This window comes from Lasioglossum baleicum, unplaced genomic scaffold (assembly GCF_051020765.1).
Source record: "Lasioglossum baleicum unplaced genomic scaffold, iyLasBale1 scaffold0031, whole genome shotgun sequence".
Lineage (NCBI taxonomy): Eukaryota > Metazoa > Arthropoda > Insecta > Hymenoptera > Halictidae > Lasioglossum > Lasioglossum baleicum.
The window spans coordinates 1,410,713-1,433,551 of NW_027469091.1; the positions used below are offsets into that span (position 1 = coordinate 1,410,713).

At 40.7% G+C, this 22,839-nt stretch overlaps 2 protein-coding genes across 2 annotated transcripts; both read left to right on the forward strand.

Annotated features, from left to right (window-relative positions):
- The first annotated feature begins 11,894 nt into the window (after positions 1 to 11,894).
- LOC143219492 (uncharacterized) lies at positions 11,895 to 15,395 on the forward strand. The gene has a single exon (XM_076445440.1). The coding sequence runs from the start codon at positions 11,895 to 11,897 to the stop codon at positions 15,393 to 15,395; it is 3,501 nt and encodes a 1,166-aa protein (XP_076301555.1).
- A 270-nt stretch (positions 15,396 to 15,665) lies between these two features.
- Positions 15,666 to 17,108, forward strand: LOC143219493 (uncharacterized). The gene has a single exon (XM_076445441.1). It carries the CDS (start codon positions 15,666 to 15,668, stop codon positions 17,106 to 17,108), a length of 1,443 nt encoding a protein of 480 aa, XP_076301556.1.
- The last annotated feature ends 5,731 nt before the right edge of the window (positions 17,109 to 22,839 follow it).

Sequence of the window (22,839 nt, forward strand, 5' to 3'; positions counted from 1 at the left end):
CGATCTCACTGGTAGTTGACTTCCGAGATGCAGCACGACGCGACACTATTCGTGATTACGACAGTACTAGCCCACGAGAGTAGAAATGTAAGGGCTTATATAGCCCTGCAATGACGGATGGTACTTGTCAGTACCCTTCAAGTGAACATTCGTATTTTGTCAACGACCAGTTGGTCGTGCGTACGTTTGGGCCCTAAACTAACCTAAACAATTATGTAGATTTATCTAGTGTAGCTCTGTTCGTTTATCTAGGACGGTTTCTGCAAGAGATGATATTGAACACCTGTTCGTCATCCGTAACAACTGTGATAGCAAATATGTAATCAAAAATTAGACAGGTAAAAAGCTTGAATATAGGGTAGGAATTCGACTTTGCTCTATCTTGAAAATAAAATTTAAAATGAATTTTAGTAAAATCTAGTTAGACAATAGGATTTAAAATGCAACTACAAGTAGGCTACCGAAAATTAGCTAGGTGAGAAGTTGTAAAAGAAAACAGTAAGTCAACGGATCTATTTTGAAGAGAAATTTTAAATTCGATTTTAGAAAAATCTGATTAGACAAAGTAATTTACACTGTGATCACAAGTAAGTAACCAAAAATTAGAAACGCAAAAGTTAAAAACAAATTGGGATTTCGACTGTAATTTATTTTGAAAATAAAATTGAGAATCAATTTTTAGTAAAATCTAGATACACAATAGTGCCTAAAATGCAAATACAAGTAGGCTACCAAAAATTAGCTAGGTGAGATGTTGTAAAATACAACAGTAAGTCGACTGATCTATTTTGAAGAGAAAGTTTAAAATCAATTTTAGTAAAATCTGATTAGACAAAGTTATTTACATTGCGACTGCAAGTAGGTAACCAAAAATTGGACAGGTAAAAGCTTAAATATAGAGTAGGAATTCGGCTTTGATCTATTTTGGAAATAAAATTCAAAATTAATTATAATAAAATGTAGTTAGGCAATACTATTTAAAGGCAAATACAAGTAGGCTACCAAATAAAAAAAAAAATTATTAAAAAATTGTAAAATAAAGCAGAATTGCGACTGAATAAAATTCAAAATCAATTTTAGTAAAACCTAATTAGGCAAAGATATCTACGCTGTGATCACAAGAAAGTAACCAAAAAGTAGACAGGTAAAAGTCTAAAATAATGTAGGAATTCGACTGGGATCTCTCTACTTTGAAAATAAAATCTGAAATAAATTCTCTAAAATCCAGTTAGACAATATTATTTACAATGCTGTCACAAGCAAGTAACCAAAAAGTAGACAGGTAAAAGCTTAAATATAGAGTAGGAATCCGACTTTGGTCTATTTTGAAAATAAAATTTAAAATCAATGGGAGTAAAATCTAGTTAGGCAATATTATCTAAAAAAGCAAATACAAGTAGGCTACCAAAAATTAGATGTAAAGTAAAGCAGAAATGCGTCTGATCTAGATCAATAGCTATTTTCGAAGAAAAAAATTAAAACCAATTTTAGTAAAATCCAATTAGGCAAAGTTGGTTACATTGTGATCACAAATAAGTAACCAAAAATTAGAAATGCAAAAGTTTAAAAACAAATTAGGACCTCGAGTTTGATCTATTTTGAACATAAAGTTTAAAATCAATTTTTAGTAAAATCTAGATAGACAATAGTGTTTAAAATGCAAATACAAGTAGCCGACCAAAAATTAGCTAAGTGAAAAGTTGTAAAATAAAACAGAAATTCGACTGATCTATTTTGAAGAGAAAGTTTAAAATCAATTTTAGTAAAATCTGATTAGACAAAGTTATTTGCACTGTGTTACGAGCCAGGGCCGCGAGCAGCACGAGTGGCCGGCGAAGGGTTATTACCCTAGGAATATGATATAAATTTGTTAGTTAAGGAACGCGGACGAACCCAATGCGAAATTGAGGAGCCGCTAGGATTATTGACAGCGAGGACGAACCTGACGCGAAGTCAGGGAGCCTCTAGGAATGGAGTCAAACGCAGACGAACCCGATGCAAAACCGGGGAGCTGCTAGGAGGTTGTATAATAGCACAGACGAACCTGATGCGAAATCAGGGAGCTGTTAGGATGAGGACGAACCCAATGCAAAACTGGGGAGCCGCTAGGTTGGATAAATCTCTGTTCGGACAATTGGAATGTCGCGAAAGAGCCTGATGGTTAATCAGGGAATTGCTAGGATAATTAGTAAGCCTCGTAACTAGTATAATTTAATTGATACAATCCGAGCGGTAAGAATGTATCATGTGGGGACGTTCAATCACTTGGTTAGGATATTGGACGATAATTATGGGTTTAATGAATTTGAGTTAATTATCAAAGAAGACAAATATATTCTTACTATAGAGTTTCGTTCTACAAGTGTACTTGTGTCGCGAATGAACTGAATTTAGAATAGGAAAGAAATTGAAAGGTGATATTACCTAAGCTAAGACGCACGGTGTTGACGCACCGGCAATGCGGGGGACTCGGAGCAACCTTGTCACTGCCTAACAGATTTTAGACCGAACTCGCGGAATCTGTACGGTTAAACTTTGATTCAAAAGGAACGAACGTCCGATCTCACTGGTAGTTGACTTCCGAGATGCAGCACGACGCGACACTATTCGTGATTACGACAGTACTAGCCCACGAGAGTAGAAATGTAAGGGCTTATATAGTCCTGCAATGACGGATGGTACTTGTCAGTACCCTTCAAGTGAACATTCGTATTTTGTCAACGACCAGTTGGTCGTGCGTACGTTTGGGCCCTAAACTAACCTAAACAATTATGTAGATTTATCTAGGGTAGCTCTGTTCGTTTATCTAGGACGGTTTCTGCCAGAGATGATATTGAACACCTGTTCGTCATCCGTAACAACTGTGATAGCAAATAAGTAATCAAAAATTAGACAGGTAAAAAGCTTGAATATAGGGTAGGAATTCGACTTTGCTCTATCTTGAAAATAAAATTTAAAATGAATTTTAGTAAAATCTAGTTAGACAATAGGATTTAAAATGCAACTACAAGTAGGCTACCGAAAATTAGCTAGGTGAGAAGTTGTAAAAGAAAACAGTAAGTCAACGGATCTATTTTGAAGAGAAATTTTAAATTCGATTTTAGAAAAATCTGATTAGACAAAGTAATTTACACTGTGATCACAAGTAAGTAACCAAAAATTAGAAACGCATAAGTTAAAAACAAACTGGGATTTCGACTATAATTTATTTTGAAAATAAAATTGAGAATCAATTTTTAGTAAAATCTAGATACACAATAGTGCCTAAAATGCAAATACAAGTAGGCTACCAAAAATTAGCTAGGTAAGATGTTGTAAAATACAACAGTAAGTCGACTGATCTATTTTGAAGAGAAAGTTTAAAATCAATTTTAGTAAAATCTGATTAGACAAAGTTATTTACATTGCGACTGCAAGTAGGTAACCAAAAATTGGACAGGTAAAAGCTTAAATATAGAGTAGGAATTCGGCTTTGATGTATTTTGGAAATAAAATTCAAAATTAATTATAATAAAATGTAGTTAGGCAATGCTATTTAAAAGCAAATACAAGTAGGCTACCAAATAAAAAAAAAATTATTAGAAAATTGTAAAATAAAGCAGAATTGCGACTGAATAAAATTCAAAATCAATTTTAGTAAAACCTAATTAGGCAAAGATATCTACGCTGTGATCACAAGAAAGTAACCAAAAAGTAGACAGGTAAAAGTCTAAAATAATGTAGGAATTCGACTGGGATCTCTCTACTTTGAAAATAAAATCTAAAATAAATTCACTAAAATCCAGTTAGACAATATTATTTACAATGCTGTCACAAGCAAGTAACCAAAAAGTAGACAGGTAAAAGCTTAAATATAGAGTAGGAATCCGACTTTGGTCTATTTTGAAAATAAAATTTAAAATCAATGGGAGTAAAATCTAGTTAGGCAATATTATCTAAAAAAGCAAATACAAGTAGGCTACCAAAAATTAGATGTAAAGTAAAGCAGAAATGCGACTGATCTAGATCAATAGCTATTTTCAAAGAAAAAAATTAAAACCAATTTTAGTAAAATCCAATTAGGCAAAGTTGGTTACATTGTGATCACAAATAAGTAACCAAAAATTAGAAAGGCAAAAGTTTAAAAACAAATTAGGACCTCGAGTTTGATCTATTTTGAACATAAAGTTTAAAATCAATTTTAGTAAAATCTAGATAGACAATAGTGTTTAAAATGCAAATACAAGTAGCCGGCCAAAAATTAGCTAAGTGAAAAGTTGTAAAATAAAACAGAAATTCGACTGATCTATTTTGAAGAGAAAGTTTAAAATCAATTCTAGTAAAATCCGATTAGACAAAGTTATTTGCACTGTGTTACGAGCCAGGGCCGCGAGCAGCACGAGTGGCCGGCGAAGGGTTATTACCCTAGGAATATGATATAAATTTGTTAGTTAAGGAACGCGGACGAACCCAATGCGAAATTGAGGAGCCGCTAGGATTATTGACAGCGAGGACGAACCTGACGCGAAGTCAGGGAGCCTCTAGGAATGGAGTCAAACGCAGACGAACCCGATGCAAAACCGGGGAGCTGCTAGGAGGTTGTATAATAGCACAGACGAACCTGATGCGAAATCAGGGAGCTGTTAGGATGAGGACGAACCCAATGCAAAACTGGGGAGCCGCTAGGTTGGATAAATCTCTGTTCGGACAATTGGAATGTCGCGAAAGAGCCTGATGGTTAATCAGGGAATTGCTAGGATAATTAGTAAGCCTCGTAACTAGTATAATTTAATTGATACAATTCGAGCGGTAAGAATGTATCATGTGGGGACGTTTAATCACTTGGTTAGGATATTGGACGATAATTATGGGTTTAATGAATTTGAGCTAATTATCAAAGAAGACAAATATATTCTTACTATAGAGTTTCGTTCTACAAGTGTACTTGTGTCGCGAATGAACTGGATTTAGAATAGGAAAGAAATTGAAAGGTGATATTACCTAAGCTAAGACGCACGGTGTTGACGCACCGGCAATGCGGGGGACTCGGAGCAACCTTGTCACTGCCTAACAGATTTTAGACCGAACTCGCGGAATCTGTACGGTTAAACTTTGATTCAAAAGGAACGAACGTCCGATCTCACTGGTAGTTGACTTCCGAGATGCAGCACGACGCGACACTATTCGTGATTACGACAGTACTAGCCCACGAGAGTAGAAATGTAAGGGCTTATATAGCCCTGCAATGACGGATGGTACTTGTCAGTACCCTTCAAGTGAACATTCGTATTTTGTCAACGACCAGTTGGTCGTGCGTACGTTTGGGCCCTAAACTAACCTAAACAATTATGTAGATTTATCTAGGGTAGCTCTGTTCGTTTATCTAGGACGGTTTCTGCCAGAGATGATATTGAACACCTGTTCGTCATCCGTAACAACTGTGATAGCAAATAAGTAATCAAAAATTAGACAGGTAAAAAGCTTGAATATAGGGTAGGAATTCGACTTTGCTCTATCTTGAAAATAAAATTTAAAATGAATTTTAGTAAAATCTAGTTAGACAATAGGATTTAAAATGCAACTACAAGTAGGCTACCGAAAATTAGCTAGGTGAGAAGTTGTAAAAGAAAACAGTAAGTCAACGGATCTATTTTGAAGAGAAATTTTAAATTCGATTTTAGAAAAATCTGATTAGACAAAGTAATTTACACTGTGATCACAAGTAAGTAACCAAAAATTAGAAACGCAAAAGTTAAAAACAAATTGGGATTTCGACTGTAATTTATTTTGAAAATAAAATTGAGAATCAATTTTTAGTAAAATCTAGATACACAATAGTGCCTAAAATGCAAATACAAGTAGGCTACCAAAAATTAGCTAGGTGAGATGTTGTAAAATACAACAGTAAGTCGACTGATCTATTTTGAAGAGAAAGTTTAAAATCAATTTTAGTAAAATCTGATTAGACAAAGTTATTTACATTGCGACTGCAAGTAGGTAACCAAAAATTGGACAGGTAAAAGCTTAAATATAGAGTAGGAATTCGGCTTTGATCTATTTTGGAAATAAAATTCAAAATTAATTATAATAAAATGTAGTTAGGCAATACTATTTAAAAGCAAATACAAGTAGGCTACCAAATAAAAAAAAAAATTATTAAAAAATTGTAAAATAAAGCAGAATTGCGACTGAATAAAATTCAAAATCAATTTTAGTAAAACCTAATTAGGCAAAGATATCTACGCTGTGATCACAAGAAAGTAACCAAAAAGTAGACAGGTAAAAGTCTAAAATAATGTAGGAATTCGACTGGGATCTCTCTACTTTGAAAATAAAATCTAAAATAAATTCTCTAATATCCAGTTAGACAATATTATTTACAATGCTGTCACAAGCAAGTAACCAAAAAGTAGACAGGTAAAAGCTTAAATATAGAGTAGGAATCCGACTTTGGTCTATTTTGAAAATAAAATTTAAAATCAATGGTAGTAAAATCTAGTTAGGCAATATTATCTAAAAAAGCAAATACAAGTAGGCTACCAAAAATTAGATGTAAAGTAAAGCAGAAATGCGACTGATCTAGATCAATAGCTATTTTCGAAGAAAAAAATTAAAACCAATTTTAGTAAAATCCAATTAGGCAAAGTTGGTTACATTGTGATCACAAATAAGTAACCAAAAATTAGAAAGGCAAAAGTTTAAAAACAAATTAGGACCTCGAGTTTGATCTATTTTGAACATAAAGTTTAAAATCAATTTTTAGTAAAATCTAGATAGACAATAGTGTTTAAAATGCAAATACAAGTAGCCGACCAAAAATTAGCTAAGTGAAAAGTTGTAAAATAAAACAGAAATTCGACTGATCTATTTTGAAGAGAAAGTTTAAAATCAATTTTAGTAAAATCTGATTAGACAAAGTTATTTGTACTGTGTTACGAGCCAGGGCCGCGAGCAGCACGAGTGGCCGGCGAAGGGTTATTACCCTAGGAATATGATATAAATTTGTTAGTTAAGGAACGTGGACGAACCCAATGCGAAATTGAGGAGCCGCTAGGATTATTGACAGCGAGGACGAACCTGACGCGAAGTCAGGGAGCCTCTAGGAATGGAGTCAAACGCAGACGAACCCGATGCAAAACCGGGGAGCTGCTAGGAGGTTGTATAATAGCACAGACGAACCTGATGCGAAATCAGGGAGCTGTTAGGATGAGGACGAACCCAATGCAAAACTGGGGAGCCGCTAGGTTGGATAAATCTCTGTTCGGACAATTGGAATGTCGCGAAAGAGCCTGATGGTTAATCAGGGAATTGCTAGGATAATTAGTAAGCCTCGTAACTAGTATAATTTAATTGATACAATCCGAGCGGTAAGAATGTATCATGTGGGGACGTTCAATCACTTGGTTAGGATATTGGACGATAATTATGGGTTTAATGAATTTGAGTTAATTATCAAAGAAGACAAATATATTCTTACTATAGAGTTTCGTTCTACAAGTGTACTTGTGTCGCGAATGAACTGAATTTAGAATAGGAAAGAAATTGAAAGGTGATATTACCTAAGCTAAGACGCACGGTGTTGACGCACCGGCAATGCGGGGGACTCGGAGCAACCTTGTCACTGCCTAACAGATTTTAGACCGAACTCGCGGAATCTGTACGGTTAAACTTTGATTCAAAAGGAACGAACGTCCGATCTCACTGGTAGTTGACTTCCGAGATGCAGCACGACGCGACACTATTCGTGATTACGACAGTACTAGCCCACGAGAGTAGAAATGTAAGGGCTTATATAGTCCTGCAATGACGGATGGTACTTGTCAGTACCCTTCAAGTGAACATTCGTATTTTGTCAACGACCAGTTGGTCGTGCGTACGTTTGGGCCCTAAACTAACCTAAACAATTATGTAGATTTATCTAGTGTAGCTCTGTTCGTTTATCTAGGACGGTTTCTGCAAGAGATGATATTGAACACCTGTTCGTCATCCGTAACAACTGTGATAGCAAATATGTAATCAAAAATTAGACAGGTAAAAAGCTTGAATATAGGGTAGGAATTCGACTTTGCTCTATCTTGAAAATAAAATTTAAAATGAATTTTAGTAAAATCTAGTTAGATAATAGGATTTAAAATGCAACTACAAGTAGGCTACCGAAAATTAGCTAGGTGAGAAGTTGTAAAAGAAAACAGTAAGTCAACGGATCTATTTTGAAGAGAAATTTTAAATTCGATTTTAGAAAAATCTGATTAGACAAAGTAATTTACACTGTGATCACAAGTAAGTAACCAAAAATTAGAAACGCAAAAGTTAAAAACAAATTGGGATTTCGACTGTAATTTATTTTGAAAATAAAATTGAGAATCAATTTTTAGTAAAATCTAGATACACAATAGTGCCTAAAATGCAAATACAAGTAGGCTACCAAAAATTAGCTAGGTGAGATGTTGTAAAATACAACAGTAAGTCGACTGATCTATTTTGAAGAGAAAGTTTAAATTCAATTTTAGTAAAATCTGATTAGACAAAGTTATTTACATTGCGACTGCAAGTAGGTAACCAAAAATTGGACAGGTAAAAGCTTAAATATAGAGTAGGAATTCGGCTTTGATGTATTTTGGAAATAAAATTCAAAATTAATTATAATAAAATGTAGTTAGGCAATACTATTTAAAAGCAAATACAAGTAGGCTACCAAATAAAAAAAAAAATTATTAAAAAATTGTAAAATAAAGCAGAATTGCGACTGAATAAAATTCAAAATCAATTTTAGTAAAACCTAATTAGGCAAAGATATCTACGCTGTGATCACAAGAAAGTAACCAAAAAGTAGACAGGTAAAAGTCTAAAATAATGTAGGAATTCGACTGGGATCTCTCTACTTTGAAAATAAAATCTAAAATAAATTCTCTAAAATCCAGTTAGACAATATTATTTACAATGCTGTCACAAGCAAGTAACCAAAAAGTAGACAGGTAAAAGCTTAAATATAGAGTAGGAATCCGACTTTGGTCTATTTTGAAAATAAAATTTAAAATCAATGGGAGTAAAATCTAGTTAGGCAATATTATCTAAAAAAGCAAATACAAGTAGGCTACCAAAAATTAGATGTAAAGTAAAGCAGAAATGCGACTGATCTAGATCAATAGCTATTTTCGAAGAAAAAAATTAAAACCAATTTTAGTAAAATCCAATTAGGCAAAGTTGGTTACATTGTGATCACAAATAAGTAACCAAAAATTAGAAATGCAAAAGTTTAAAAACAAATTAGGACCTCGAGTTTGATCTATTTTGAACATAAAGTTTAAAATCAATTTTTAGTAAAATCTAGATAGACAATAGTGTTTAAAATGCAAATACAAGTAGCCGACCAAAAATTAGCTAAGTGAAAAGTTGTAAAATAAAACAGAAATTCGACTGATCTATTTTGAAGAGAAAGTTTAAAATCAATTTTAGTAAAATCTGATTAGACAAAGTTATTTGCACTGTGTTACGAGCCAGGGCCTCGAGCAGCACGAGTGGCCGGCGAAGGGTTATTACCCTAGGAATATGATATAAATTTGTTAGTTAAGGAACGCGGACGAACCCAATGCGAAATTGAGGAGCCGCTAGGATTATTGACAGCGAGGACGAACCTGACGCGAAGTCAGGGAGCCTCTAGGAATGGAGTCAAACGCAGACGAACCCGATGCAAAACCGGGGAGCTGCTAGGAGGTTGTATAATAGCACAGACGAACCTGATGCGAAATCAGGGAGCTGTTAGGATGAGGACGAACCCAATGCAAAACTGGGGAGCCGCTAGGTTGGATAAATCTCTGTTCGGACAATTGGAATGTCGCGAAAGAGCCTGATGGTTAATCAGGGAATTGCTAGGATAATTAGTAAGCCTCGTAACTAGTATAATTTAATTGATACAATCCGAGCGGTAAGAATGTATCATGTGGGGACGTTCAATCACTTGGTTAGGATATTGGACGATAATTATGGGTTTAATGAATTTGAGTTAATTATCAAAGAAGACAAATATATTCTTACTATAGAGTTTCGTTCTACAAGTGTACTTGTGTCGCGAATGAACTGAATTTAGAATAGGAAAGAAATTGAAAGGTGATATTACCTAAGCTAAGACGCACGGTGTTGACGCACCGGCAATGCGGGGGACTCGGAGCAACCTTGTCACTGCCTAACAGATTTTAGACCGAACTCGCGGAATCTGTACGGTTAAACTTTGATTCAAAAGGAACGAACGTCCGATCTCACTGGTAGTTGACTTCCGAGATGCAGCACGACGCGACACTATTCGTGATTACGACAGTACTAGCCCACGAGAGTAGAAATGTAAGGGCTTATATAGCCCTGCAATGACGGATGGTACTTGTCAGTACCCTTCAAGTGAACATTCGTATTTTGTCAACGACCAGTTGGTCGTGCGTACGTTTGGGCCCTAAACTAACCTAAACAATTATGTAGATTTATCTAGGGTAGCTCTGTTCGTTTATCTAGGACGGTTTCTGCCAGAGATGATATTGAACACCTGTTCGTCATCCGTAACAACTGTGATAGCAAATAAGTAATCAAAAATTAGACAGGTAAAAAGCTTGAATATAGGGTAGGAATTCGACTTTGCTCTATCTTGAAAATAAAATTTAAAATGAATTTTAGTAAAATCTAGTTAGACAATAGGATTTAAAATGCAACTACAAGTAGGCTACCGAAAATTAGCTAGGTGAGAAGTTGTAAAAGAAAACAGTAAGTCAACGGATCTATTTTGAAGAGAAATTTTAAATTCGATTTTAGAAAAATCTGATTAGACAAAGTAATTTACACTGTGATCACAAGTAAGTAACCAAAAATTAGAAACGCAAAAGTTAAAAACAAATTGGGATTTCGACTGTAATTTATTTTGAAAATAAAATTGAGAATCAATTTTTAGTAAAATCTAGATACACAATAGTGCCTAAAATGCAAATACAAGTAGGCTACCAAAAATTAGCTAGGTGAGATGTTGTAAAATACAACAGTAAGTCGACTGATCTATTTTGAAGAGAAAGTTTAAAATCAATTTTAGTAAAATCTGATTAGACAAAGTTATTTACATTGCGACTGCAAGTAGGTAACCAAAAATTGGACAGGTAAAAGCTTAAATATAGAGTAGGAATTCGGCTTTGATCTATTTTGGAAATAAAATTCAAAATTAATTATAATAAAATGTAGTTAGGCAATACTATTTAAAAGCAAATACAAGTAGGCTACTGTTCCGGCCACCCGTCACAGAGCCGATCCGCCGAACCGGCGTCTCGACAAGCGTCGGTTACCGTCGTCTCAGCGTCCCCACCACGCGCAATGAACAGGTGATTTCGGGCGTGAGACGACGGTAACGGTCGGGCGACATCGATGTACACAGTCGTTTTTGGGTACCACGGCATCCGCGTACACAACAAGAACGCGCTATATCATCTCACCGTTACGCAACTGAACCATCGATCGTGAACTCGGGATGTCCACAGTGTTACTCGTCATCCACCGTTTACTGTCGATTGAGTTATTCGCCACAGACATTTATACCGTGTCATACCTTTACGCTAATATATGTTTCATCGTGAGTTTACTACAGTGTTCATTTCTTCCACCCACTAGCGATCCTATTGCATCGGTCCGATCTCAGACATTTTTTGGTCCTTCGAGCCGGATAGATCGGCGGCTTCATATATCGATCAAAGATCAACAGTGGGTGTATTTAGTGAACTTCGTGAAACCGCTGCCTTAGACCCGTGTGCACCGGTACGTGCCGCGTACAGTTAACGGCCGTTAGATTCGAATCGCGCTGTGACCTTTCGCGCCCGCTCGCGTGTGTACGGTGTTTTGTGCGCGCATTTCGAGTAACCTCCCGCTCGTCTCCGCCACCGCCGGTTCAAATGTCAACGGCCGAATCGCTGTTCGCCTTGCAATTCGACTTGCATCATGCCATCAGTCGCGTTCTGGTCAATGTAAAGAAGAAGGGTGCAGCCAACATCACGGAATCCTATGTACAAGCTCGGCTAGACACACTCCTCCGCAATTGGGACGAGTTCCGCGCAAATCACGTGAAACTCCAGGACTTATGCACCCCCGAAGCACGTAAGCATGACTACTACGTTGGCGGTCTCCGTCACACGACTGAGGATTTGGTCGTCGACACCCAAGCTGTACTGTGCAACATGCTGGCCGAATTAACACCTCGTCCACCTGCATCCACCGAAAAGTCTCACGGCAATCATCGAGACCAATCACAGCCTGCCTCGTCGGCCAAGCTCCGCCGTTTGGACGTCCCAACGTTCTCCGGAGACTACCAGGACTGGCCACTCTTCAAGGCGTTGTTCGCGTCCCTTGTTTTGTCCAACGACAGCCTGTCCTCCACCGAGAAGTTCCATTACCTCCTTCTGAGCGTCCACGGCGAAGCGCTCGATCTCATCAGGAATCTCCCAGTCGACGGTGCGCATTTCGATCGGGCGTGGCAACTCATCGTTGGTCAGTACGAGAATACTCGTGTCCTTGTCGACAACCTGCTCGGCACGCTGTTTTCGCTCCCCGCAGCGACGTCAGAATCCGCGGCGGAGCTCAAACGAATCCGCGGCACCGTTAAGCAAGTGTTAAACGCGCTCGAAGTGTTGAAGTGCCAAGTGCAACATTGGGGTCCATTCATCATCTACTGGGTCACTCAACGACTGGACCCGGAGACGCTCAAAGCATGGGAGTTGCAAATCGCAGACAACTCAGATTATCCGGAATTCTCAGTACTGGACACCTTCCTCGAGCACCGCATTCGCGCGTTAGCCAAGGTTGAGAGTACGAAACCGGTTACCTCGGTTTCAAAATCCCGAGCACCCGGCGCTCAATCACACGCGACCATCGCGTCTCAGAACCGCTGCATTCTATGCTGCGCAGACCACTACCTCGGAAGATGCGCTCAATACCTGGCAAAGACGCCTGAGCAACGCAAGCAGCTAGTAACGCAACATCGCCGCTGCTACAACTGCTTGGGGAACCACCCAATCAAGGTCTGCCGCCACACTACGACGTGCATGAAATGCGCTTCGCGACATCACACGTCGTTACACGATGCTTCCATCTCCTCTGCAGCGTCCTCGTCATCTTCAGAATCCGAACCGATAGTCGAGGCTCCGCCAGCTGCGGCTCACCACGTCATGCCAGCCTCGCTCCCGGTGTTGTCGCGCCGCCCGATGATATTGGCCACTGCGCTCGTGACCATACTTTCCACCAACGGAGACAACATCCGTGCCCGCGTGCTGCTCGATCAGGGATCTGAGGTTTCCTTCATTAAGGAGTCCATATGCCAACGGCTGCGTCTTCCTCGGCAGCATGCACGCATGCCCATTTACGGAATCGGTGCAGGTCATACTGTGACGACACGGGGCGTCTCCACATTCGTCATATCGTCGCTCACCCAGACGTACACCTGCGAAGTGAAAGCATTTATTTTACCCGAGCTGACCCATTATGCACCAGCCGCGACCAGTCCGCACGCAAGCTGGGATCATATCCAAGGGTTGCAATTAGCCGACCCATCTTACCTGGACCCGCAACCAATCGACATGGTCATCGGCGTCGATGTCTACAGCCGCATCATTCGGCCCGACATTAGGCGCGGTGACGACGACTCTCCAGTGGCCCAGCTCACCACGTTGGGATGGGTCATTTCCGGTCCGGCGTCCACCGTCCGCACCCACAAGGCGTCGAATGGGATCTCCAGCTTCCAATGCGGCATCGACCGGGACCTTTACGAGCTCGTCCAAAAATTCTGGGTCCAGGAAGAGCCAAATGCTCTGCCCGCCACGACGCTGACTGACTCCGAGCGGCAATGTGAGAACCATTTCCGTACCACACACTCCCGCGACGATACCGGGCGATACGTTGTGCGCCTGCCATTCGCGAAAAGCGCCGCTGAACTCGGAGACTCGCGATCGTCGGCTCTCCAAATACTACGGCGCAGCGAAAAAACTCTCGCGTCGCGTCCGCAATTCCGCGACAAATACGCCGCGTTCCTCACCGAATATGAGCACCTGGGCCACATGCGTATGTTAACCGAGAGCGAAAATCGAGCGACGACCGCGTCTTACGTCCTACCGCATCACGGAGTCCTCCGCGGGACAGGCGACTCGGCAAAGATCCGCGTAGTATTCAACGGATCACATCGCACGACGTCCGGTACGTCCCTAAACGACTGTCTGCACGTTGGCCCGAAACTGCAGACGGACTTGGCCGACATTATCCTCCGGTGGCGCAGATTCCGCTTCGCGTTCTCCGCAGACGTGGAGAAAATGTACCGTCAAATCCGCGTTCACGAAAGCGACCAGATCTTCCAGCGAATCGTCTGGCGTCCCGATGTCTCGGTACCGGTACAAGAGTACGCGCTTACCACCGTTACCTACGGCCTCGCGTGCGCCCCGTTCCTCGCGATACGGTGCATGCACCAGTTAGCCAGCGACGAAGGCGACAACTTTCCGCTAGCTAGGGACGTTCTCGTACGGGAAACATACGTTGACGACATACTCTCTGGCGCGAACGATCTACAGACGGCCCAGGAGAAAGTTCGTCAACTACAGGGTCTCCTGAAAGCCGGGGGATTCGCGCTAAAAAAGTGGGTCGCCAACTGCGATGAGTTAATCCCCGCGGAAGAGAGGCGTCTCGAGTCGTCAGACGGGAGAACATTGTCCATCGACGCCCCGCATCGCGCCCTCGGTGTCGCGTGGAACACCGACTCCGATACATTCGCGTTCTCATTTCAGGCACCCTCGACCGCTAACAGTTCCAAGCGCGGAGTGCTGTCCACGATCTCACAATTATTCGATCCGTTAGGATGGCTCACGCCCGTCACCGTGCAGGGCAAAATTCTCATGCAGGAGTTATGGACGCAGAAAACGGGATGGGACGATGCTCTCCCGGCTGAGTTCTCGCGTCGCTGGGAGCAATTCTGCAGCGATTTGACGGAAATTCGCTGTCTGACCCTGACTCGATGGGTCGGCCAACTCGACCCTGATCGCGGCATCGAGCTCCACGGATTCGCCGATGCGTCCACGCACGCGATGGGCGTCGCTATCTACATGCGGGTCAGGAACGACGACGACACGTTCCGCGTAACTCTCCTTTCCGCTAAGTCCAGAGTCGCGCCCATTAAGCCAATAACCATCCCGCGTCTCGAGCTGTCGGCCGCGCTTCTCCTCGCTAAACAAGTCGCGCACATTCGCGCCGCGCTAGACATCGAAACAATACCAACGCATCTGTGGACGGATTCGGCCGTGGCCCTCGCGTGGATTCGCAGCCCCCCCTCCAGGTGGAAAGACTTCGTTCGGAATCGCGTCGCGGACATCCATAGACTCGCACCGCACGCGTACTGGCACCACGTCCCTGGGACATGAAACCCGGCGGACCTAGCATCCCGTGGAGTCTCACCGCTGGTGTTGCTTGATTCCATCTGGTGGCGGGGGCCTGGGTGGTTGCAAGAGTTCTCCCCCGCCTGGCCCACGGAGACCCTATCTCCGGAACCCGGTATCGACGTCGAGAAACGGCCCGAAAAACCGCTCACACTACACGCAGCGTCCGCTCCTTCGTGGACGTTAATCGACCGCTACTCGTCCCTAACGCGACTACTACGCATTACGTCGTTGTGCATTCGAGCGGTGCGACGAATGAAGGTGAAACGAGTGGATCGCGGCCCGGTAGACTCCATCACGACAACCGAACTCGAACAGGCTCGTCTATTCTGGATTCGACAAACGCAGGAAGCTCACTTCTCACGTGAAAGTCAGGCCGTCCACCGCGGTGTCGCGCTACCGAACGCGAGTCCTCTCGCCAAGTTGATGCCCTTCGCGGACGCCCACGGCATCTTACGCGTGGGAGGGCGCCTCCAGCACTCCCTCCTCGACGCGGATCAAAAACATCCGATCATCTTGCCGCGATCCTCTCCCTTCACTTCGCTCGTAATCGCACAAGCTCACTTGCGAACGTTGCACGCTGGCACGCAGCTCACACTGTCGACGGTCAGGCAGTCGTATTGGATTGTCGGTGGTCGACAGCCAGTACGATCCTTCATCAAGCAATGCGTAACGTGCGCTCGCCACAGCGCTCGTCAGTGTTCGCAGGTGATGGGACAGCTCCCGGCGCGACGCATCACTCCCGCACGAGCATTCGTAAACTCCGGTGTAGATTACGCGGGTCCGTTTCAGTGGAAAACGACGCGTGGACGCGGAGCCAAGACATTCAAAGGCTACCTCGTTGTCTTCGTGTGTATGGCCACCGGCGCGGTGCACCTCGAGTTCGCTTCAGACTACTCGGCAGACGCGTTTATAGCTGCCTACAAACGATTCACGGGACGGCGCGGCATCTGCAGTACACTTACGAGCGACTGCGGCACGAACTTCGTCGGGGCGGACGCCGAGCTGCGTCGAATGTTCAACCGCGCTTCGCAGGAAGCGCAAGCGATCGCGAGCAGTCTCGCGAACCTCGGAACACAGTGGCGATTCAATCCTCCCTCCGCCCCACACTTCGGCGGTAAATGGGAGGCCGCTGTAAAATCCACCAAATTTCACTTGCGCCGCGTCATAGGAGAATCCCCACTCACTTTCGAGGAATACGCGACACTGCTCGCACAAATCGAAGCGGCACTCAACTCGCGACCGATCTGTCCGTTGTCCGACGACTCTTCCGACCTGTCTGCGCTAACCCCGGGTCATTTCCTGATCGGCGACGCACTCAATGTCATTCCGGAACCGAACTTCACTGACACTCCTCGCTCCCGATTGTCGCGATGGCAACTGCTGCGCCAAATGCTTGACCACTTCTGGTCGCGGTGGTCCAAAGAATACCTGCAGCAACTCCAGGCCGCGTCAAAATGGCACTCGAAGTCGGAGCCATTTCGAAACGGTGATCTCGTCCTCGTACGAGACGAACGAACTCCCCCGGCCAAATGGCCGCTCGCGCGCGTCACCGATCTCCATCCCGGCAAAGACGATGTAACCCGCGTCGTCACTGTCCGGACCGCGACTACGACACTCAAACGGCCGATCGTCAAATTGTGCCGACTGCCGGTCGAAACCAAACAAACCGCGTCATGCCCTACGGCATGCAACTAGCCGACCCGCGGTCATTGCCGACACAACGTCACGGCAAGGGGGGGGAGAATGTTCCGGCCACCCGTCACAGAGCCGATCCGCCGAACCGGCGTCTCGACAAGCGTCGGTTACCGTCGTCTCAGCGTCCCCACCACGCGCAATGAACAGGTGATTTCGGGCGTGAGACGACGGTAACGGTCGGGCGACATCGATGTACACAGTCGTTTTTGGGTACCACGGCATCCGCGTACACAACAAGAACGCGCTATATCATCTCACCGTTACGCAACTGAACCATCGATCGTGAACTCGGGATGTCCACAGTGTTACTCGTCATCCACCGTTTACTGTCGATTGAGTTATTCGCCACAGACATTTATACCGTGTCATACCTTTACGCTAATATATGTTTCATCGTGAGTTTACTACAGTGTTCATTTCTTCCACCCACTAGCGATCCTATTGCATCGGTCCGATCTCAGACAGCTACCAAATAAAAAAAAAAATTATTAAAAAATTGTAAAATAAAGCAGAATTGCGACTGAATAAAATTCAAAATCAATTTTAGTAAAACCTAATTAGGCAAAGATATCTACGCTGTGATCACAAGAAAGTAACCAAAAAGTAGACAGGTAAAAGTCTAAAATAATGTAGGAATTCGACTGGGATCTCTCTACTTTGAAAATAAAATCTAAAATAAATTCTCTAATATCCAGTTAGACAATATTATTTACAATGCTGTCACAAGCAAGTAACCAAAAAGTAGACAGGTAAAAGCTTAAATATAGAGTAGGAATCCGACTTTGGTCTATTTTGAAAATAAAATTTAAAATCAATGGTAGTAAAATCTAGTTAGGCAATATTATCTAAAAAAGCAAATACAAGTAGGCTACCAAAAATTAGATGTAAAGTAAAGCAGAAATGCGACTGATCTAGATCAATAGCTATTTTCGAAGAAAAAAATTAAAACCAATTTTAGTAAAATCCAATTAGGCAAAGTTGGTTACATTGTGATCACAAATAAGTAACCAAAAATTAGAAAGGCAAAAGTTTAAAAACAAATTAGGACCTCGAGTTTGATCTATTTTGAACATAAAGTTTAAAATCAATTTTTAGTAAAATCTAGATAGACAATAGTGTTTAAAATGCAAATACAAGTAGCCGACCAAAAATTAGCTAAGTGAAAAGTTGTAAAATAAAACAGAAATTCGACTGATCTATTTTGAAGAGAAAGTTTAAAATCAATTTTAGTAAAATCTGATTAGACAAAGTTATTTGCACTGTGTTACGAGCCAGGGCCTCGAGCAGCACGAGTGGCCGGCGAAGGGTTATTACCCTAGGAATATGATATAAATTTGTTAGTTAAGGAACGCGGACGAACCCAATGCGAAATTGAGGAGCCGCTAGGATTATTGACAGCGAGGACGAACCTGACGCGAAGTCAGGGAGCCTCTAGGAATGGAGTCAAACGCAGACGAACCCGATGCAAAACCGGGGAGCTGCTAGGAGGTTGTATAATAGCACAGACGAACCTGATGCGAAATCAGGGAGCTGTTAGGATGAGGACGAACCCAATGCAAAACTGGGGAGCCGCTAGGTTGGATAAATCTCTGTTCGGACAATTGGAATGTCGCGAAAGAGCCTGATGGTTAATCAGGGAATTGCTAGGATAATTAGTAAGCCTCGTAACTAGTATAATTTAATTGATACAATCCGAGCGGTAAGAATGTATCATGTGGGGACGTTCAATCACTTGGTTAGGATATTGGACGATAATTATGGGTTTAATGAATTTGAGTTAATTATCAAAGAAGACAAATATATTCTTACTATAGAGTTTCGTTCTACAAGTGTACTTGTGTCGCGAATGAACTGAATTTAGAATAGGAAAGAAATTGAAAGGTGATATTACCTAAGCTAAGACGCACGGTGTTGACGCACCGGCAATGCGGGGGACTCGGAGCAACCTTGTCACTGCCTAACAGATTTTAGACCGAACTCGCGGAATCTGTACGGTTAAACTTTGATTCAAAAGGAACGAACGTCCGATCTCACTGGTAGTTGACTTCCGAGATGCAGCACGACGCGACACTATTCGTGATTACGACAGTACTAGCCCACGAGAGTAGAAATGTAAGGGCTTATATAGCCCTGCAATGACGGATGGTACTTGTCAGTACCCTTCAAGTGAACATTCGTATTTTGTCAACGACCAGTTGGTCGTGCGTACGTTTGGGCCCTAAACTAACCTAAACAATTATGTAGATTTATCTAGGGTAGCTCTGTTCGTTTATCTAGGACGGTTTCTGCCAGAGATGATATTGAACACCTGTTCGTCATCCGTAACAACTGTGATAGCAAATAAGTAATCAAAAATTAGACAGGTAAAAAGCTTGAATATAGGGTAGGAATTCGACTTTGCTCTATCTTGAAAATAAAATTTAAAATGAATTTTAGTAAAATCTAGTTAGACAATAGGATTTAAAATGCAACTACAAGTAGGCTACCGAAAATTAGCTAGGTGAGAAGTTGTAAAAGAAAACAGTAAGTCGACTGATCTATTTTGAAGAGAAAGTTTAAAATCAATTTTAGTAAAATCTGATTAGACAAAGTTATTTACATTGCGACTGCAAGTAGGTAACCAAAAATTGGGCAGGTAAAAGCTTAAATATAGAGTAGGAATTCGGCTGTGATGTATTTTGGAAATAAAATTCAAAATTAATTATAATAAAATGTAGTTAGGCAATGCTATTTAAAAGCAAATACAAGTAGGCTACCAAATAAAAAAAAAATTATTAGAAAATTGTAAAATAAAGCAGAATTGCGACTGAATAAAATTCAAAATCAATTTTAGTAAAACCTAATTAGGCAAAGATATCTACGCTGTGATCACAAGAAAGTAACCAAAAAGTAGACAGGTAAAAGTCTAAAATAAAGTAGGAATTCGACTGGGATCTCGCTACTCTGAAAATAAAATCTAAAATAAATTCACTAAAATCCAGTTAGACAATATTATTTACAATGCTGTCACAAGCAAGTAACCAAAAAGTAGACAGGTAAAAGCTTAAATATAGAGTAGGAATCCGACTTTGGTCTATTTTGAAAATAAAATTTAAAATCAATGGGAGTAAAATCTAGTTAGGCAATATTATCTAAAAAAGCAAACACAAGTAGGCTACCAAAAATTAGATGTAAAGTAAAGCAGAAATGCGACTGATCTAGATCAATAGCTATTTTCGAAGAAAAAAATTAAAACCAATTTTAGTAAAATCCAATTAGGCAAAGTTGGTTACATTGTGATCACAAATAAGTAACCAAAAATTAGAAAGGCAAAAGTTTAAAAACAAATTAGGACCTCGAGTTTGATCTATTTTGAACATAAAGTTTAAAATCAATTTTAGTAAAATCTAGATAGACAATAGTGTTTAAAATGCAAATACAAGTAGCCGGAAAAAAATTAGCTAAGTGAAAAGTTGTAAAATAAAACAGAAATTCGACTGATCTATTTTGAAGAGAAAGTTTAAAATCAATTCTAGTAAAATCCGATTAGACAAAGTTATTTGCACTGTGTTACGAGCCAGGGCCGCGAGCAGCACGAGTGGCCGGCGAAGGGTTATTACCCTATGAATATGATATAAATTTGTTAGTTAAGGAACGCGGACGAACCCAATGCGAAATTGAGGAGCCCCTAGGATTATTGACAGCGAGGACGAACCTGACGCGAAGTCAGGGAGCCTCTAGGAATGGAGTCAAACGCAGACGAACCCGATGCAAAACCGGGGAGCTGCTAGGAGGTTGTATAATAGCACAGACGAACCTGATGCGAAATCAGGGAGCTGTTAGGATGAGGACGAACCCAATGCAAAACTGGGGAGCCGCTAGGTTGGATAAATCTCTGTTCGGACAATTGGAATGTCGCGAAAGAGCCTGATGGTTAATCAGGGAATTGCTAGGATAATTAGTAAGCCTCGTAACTAGTATAATTTAATTGATACAATCCGAGCGGTAAGAATGTATCATGTGGGGACGTTCAATCACTTGGTTAGGATATTGGACGATAATTATGGGTTTAATGAATTTGAGTTAATTATCAAAGAAGACAAATATATTCTTACTATAGAGTTTCGTTCTACAAGTGTACTTGTGTCGCGAATGAACTGAATTTAGAATAGGAAAGAAATTGAAAGGTGATATTACCTAAGCTAAGACGCACGGTGTTGACGTACCGGCAATGCGGGGGACTCGGAGCAACCTTGTCACTGCCTAACAGATTTTAGACCGAACTCGCGGAATCTGTACGGTTAAACTTTGATTCAAAAGGAACGAACGTCCGATCTCACTGGTAGTTGACTTCCGAGATGCAGCACGACGCGACACTATTCGTGATTACGACAGTACTAGCCCACGAGAGTAGAAATGTAAGGGCTTATATAGCCCTGCAATGACGGATGGTACTTGTCAGTACCCTTCAAGTGAACATTCGTATTTTGTCAACGACCAGTTGGTCGTGCGTACGTTTGGGCCCTAAACTAACCTAAACAATTATGTAGATTTATCTAGTGTAGCTCTGTTCGTTTATCTAGGACGGTTTCTGCAAGAGATGATATTGAACACCTGTTCGTCATCCGTAACAACTGTGATAGCAAATATGTAATCAAAAATTAGACAGGTAAAAAGCTTGAATATAGGGTAGGAATTCGACTTTGCTCTATCTTGAAAATAAAATTTAAAATGAATTTTAGTAAAATCTAGTTAGACAATAGGATTTAAAATGCAACTACAAGTAGGCTACCGAAAATTAGCTAGGTGAGAAGTTGTAAAAGAAAACAGTAAGTCAACGGATCTATTTTGAAGAGAAATTTTAAATTCGATTTTAGAAAAATCTGATTAGACAAAGTAATTTACACTGTGATCACAAGTAAGTAACCAAAAATTAGAAACGCAAAAGTTAAAAACAAATTGGGATTTCGACTGTAATTTATTTTGAAAATAAAATTGAGAATCAATTTTTAGTAAAATCTAGATACACAATAGTGCCTAAAATGCAAATACAAGTAGGCTACCAAAAATTAGCTAGGTGAGATGTTGTAAAATACAACAGTAAGTCGACTGATCTATTTTGAAGAGAAAGTTTAAAATCAATTTTAGTAAAATCTGATTAGACAAAGTTATTTACATTGCGACTGCAAGTAGGTAACCAAAAATTGGACAGGTAAAAGCTTAAATATAGAGTAGGAATTCGGCTTTGATCTATTTTGGAAATAAAATTCAAAATTAATTATAATAAAATGTAGTTAGGCAATACTATTTAAAAGCAAATACAAGTAGGCTACCAAATAAAAAAAAAAATTATTAAAAAATTGTAAAATAAAGCAGAATTGCGACTGAATAAAATTCAAAATCAATTTTAGTAAAACCTAATTAGGCAAAGATATCTACGCTGTGATCACAAGAAAGTAACCAAAAAGTAGACAGGTAAAAGTCTAAAATAATGTAGGAATTCGACTGGGATCTCTCTACTTTGAAAATAAAATCTAAAATAAATTCTCTAAAATCCAGTTAGACAATATTATTTACAATGCTGTCACAAGCAAGTAACCAAAAAGTAGACAGGTAAAAGCTTAAATATAGAGTAGGAATCCGACTTTGGTCTATTTTGAAAATAAAATTTAAAATCAATGGTAGTAAAATCTAGTTAGGCAATATTATCTAAAAAAGCAAATACAAGTAGGCTACCAAAAATTAGATGTAA

Excerpts from the sequence above, each read along its gene's own strand:
- LOC143219492 (XM_076445440.1), top strand. The coding sequence starts at position 11,895 with ATGTCAACGGCCGAATCGCTGTTCGCCTTGCAATTCGACTTGCATCAT.
- LOC143219493 (XM_076445441.1), top strand. The coding sequence starts at position 15,666 with ATGAAGGTGAAACGAGTGGATCGCGGCCCGGTAGACTCCATCACGACA.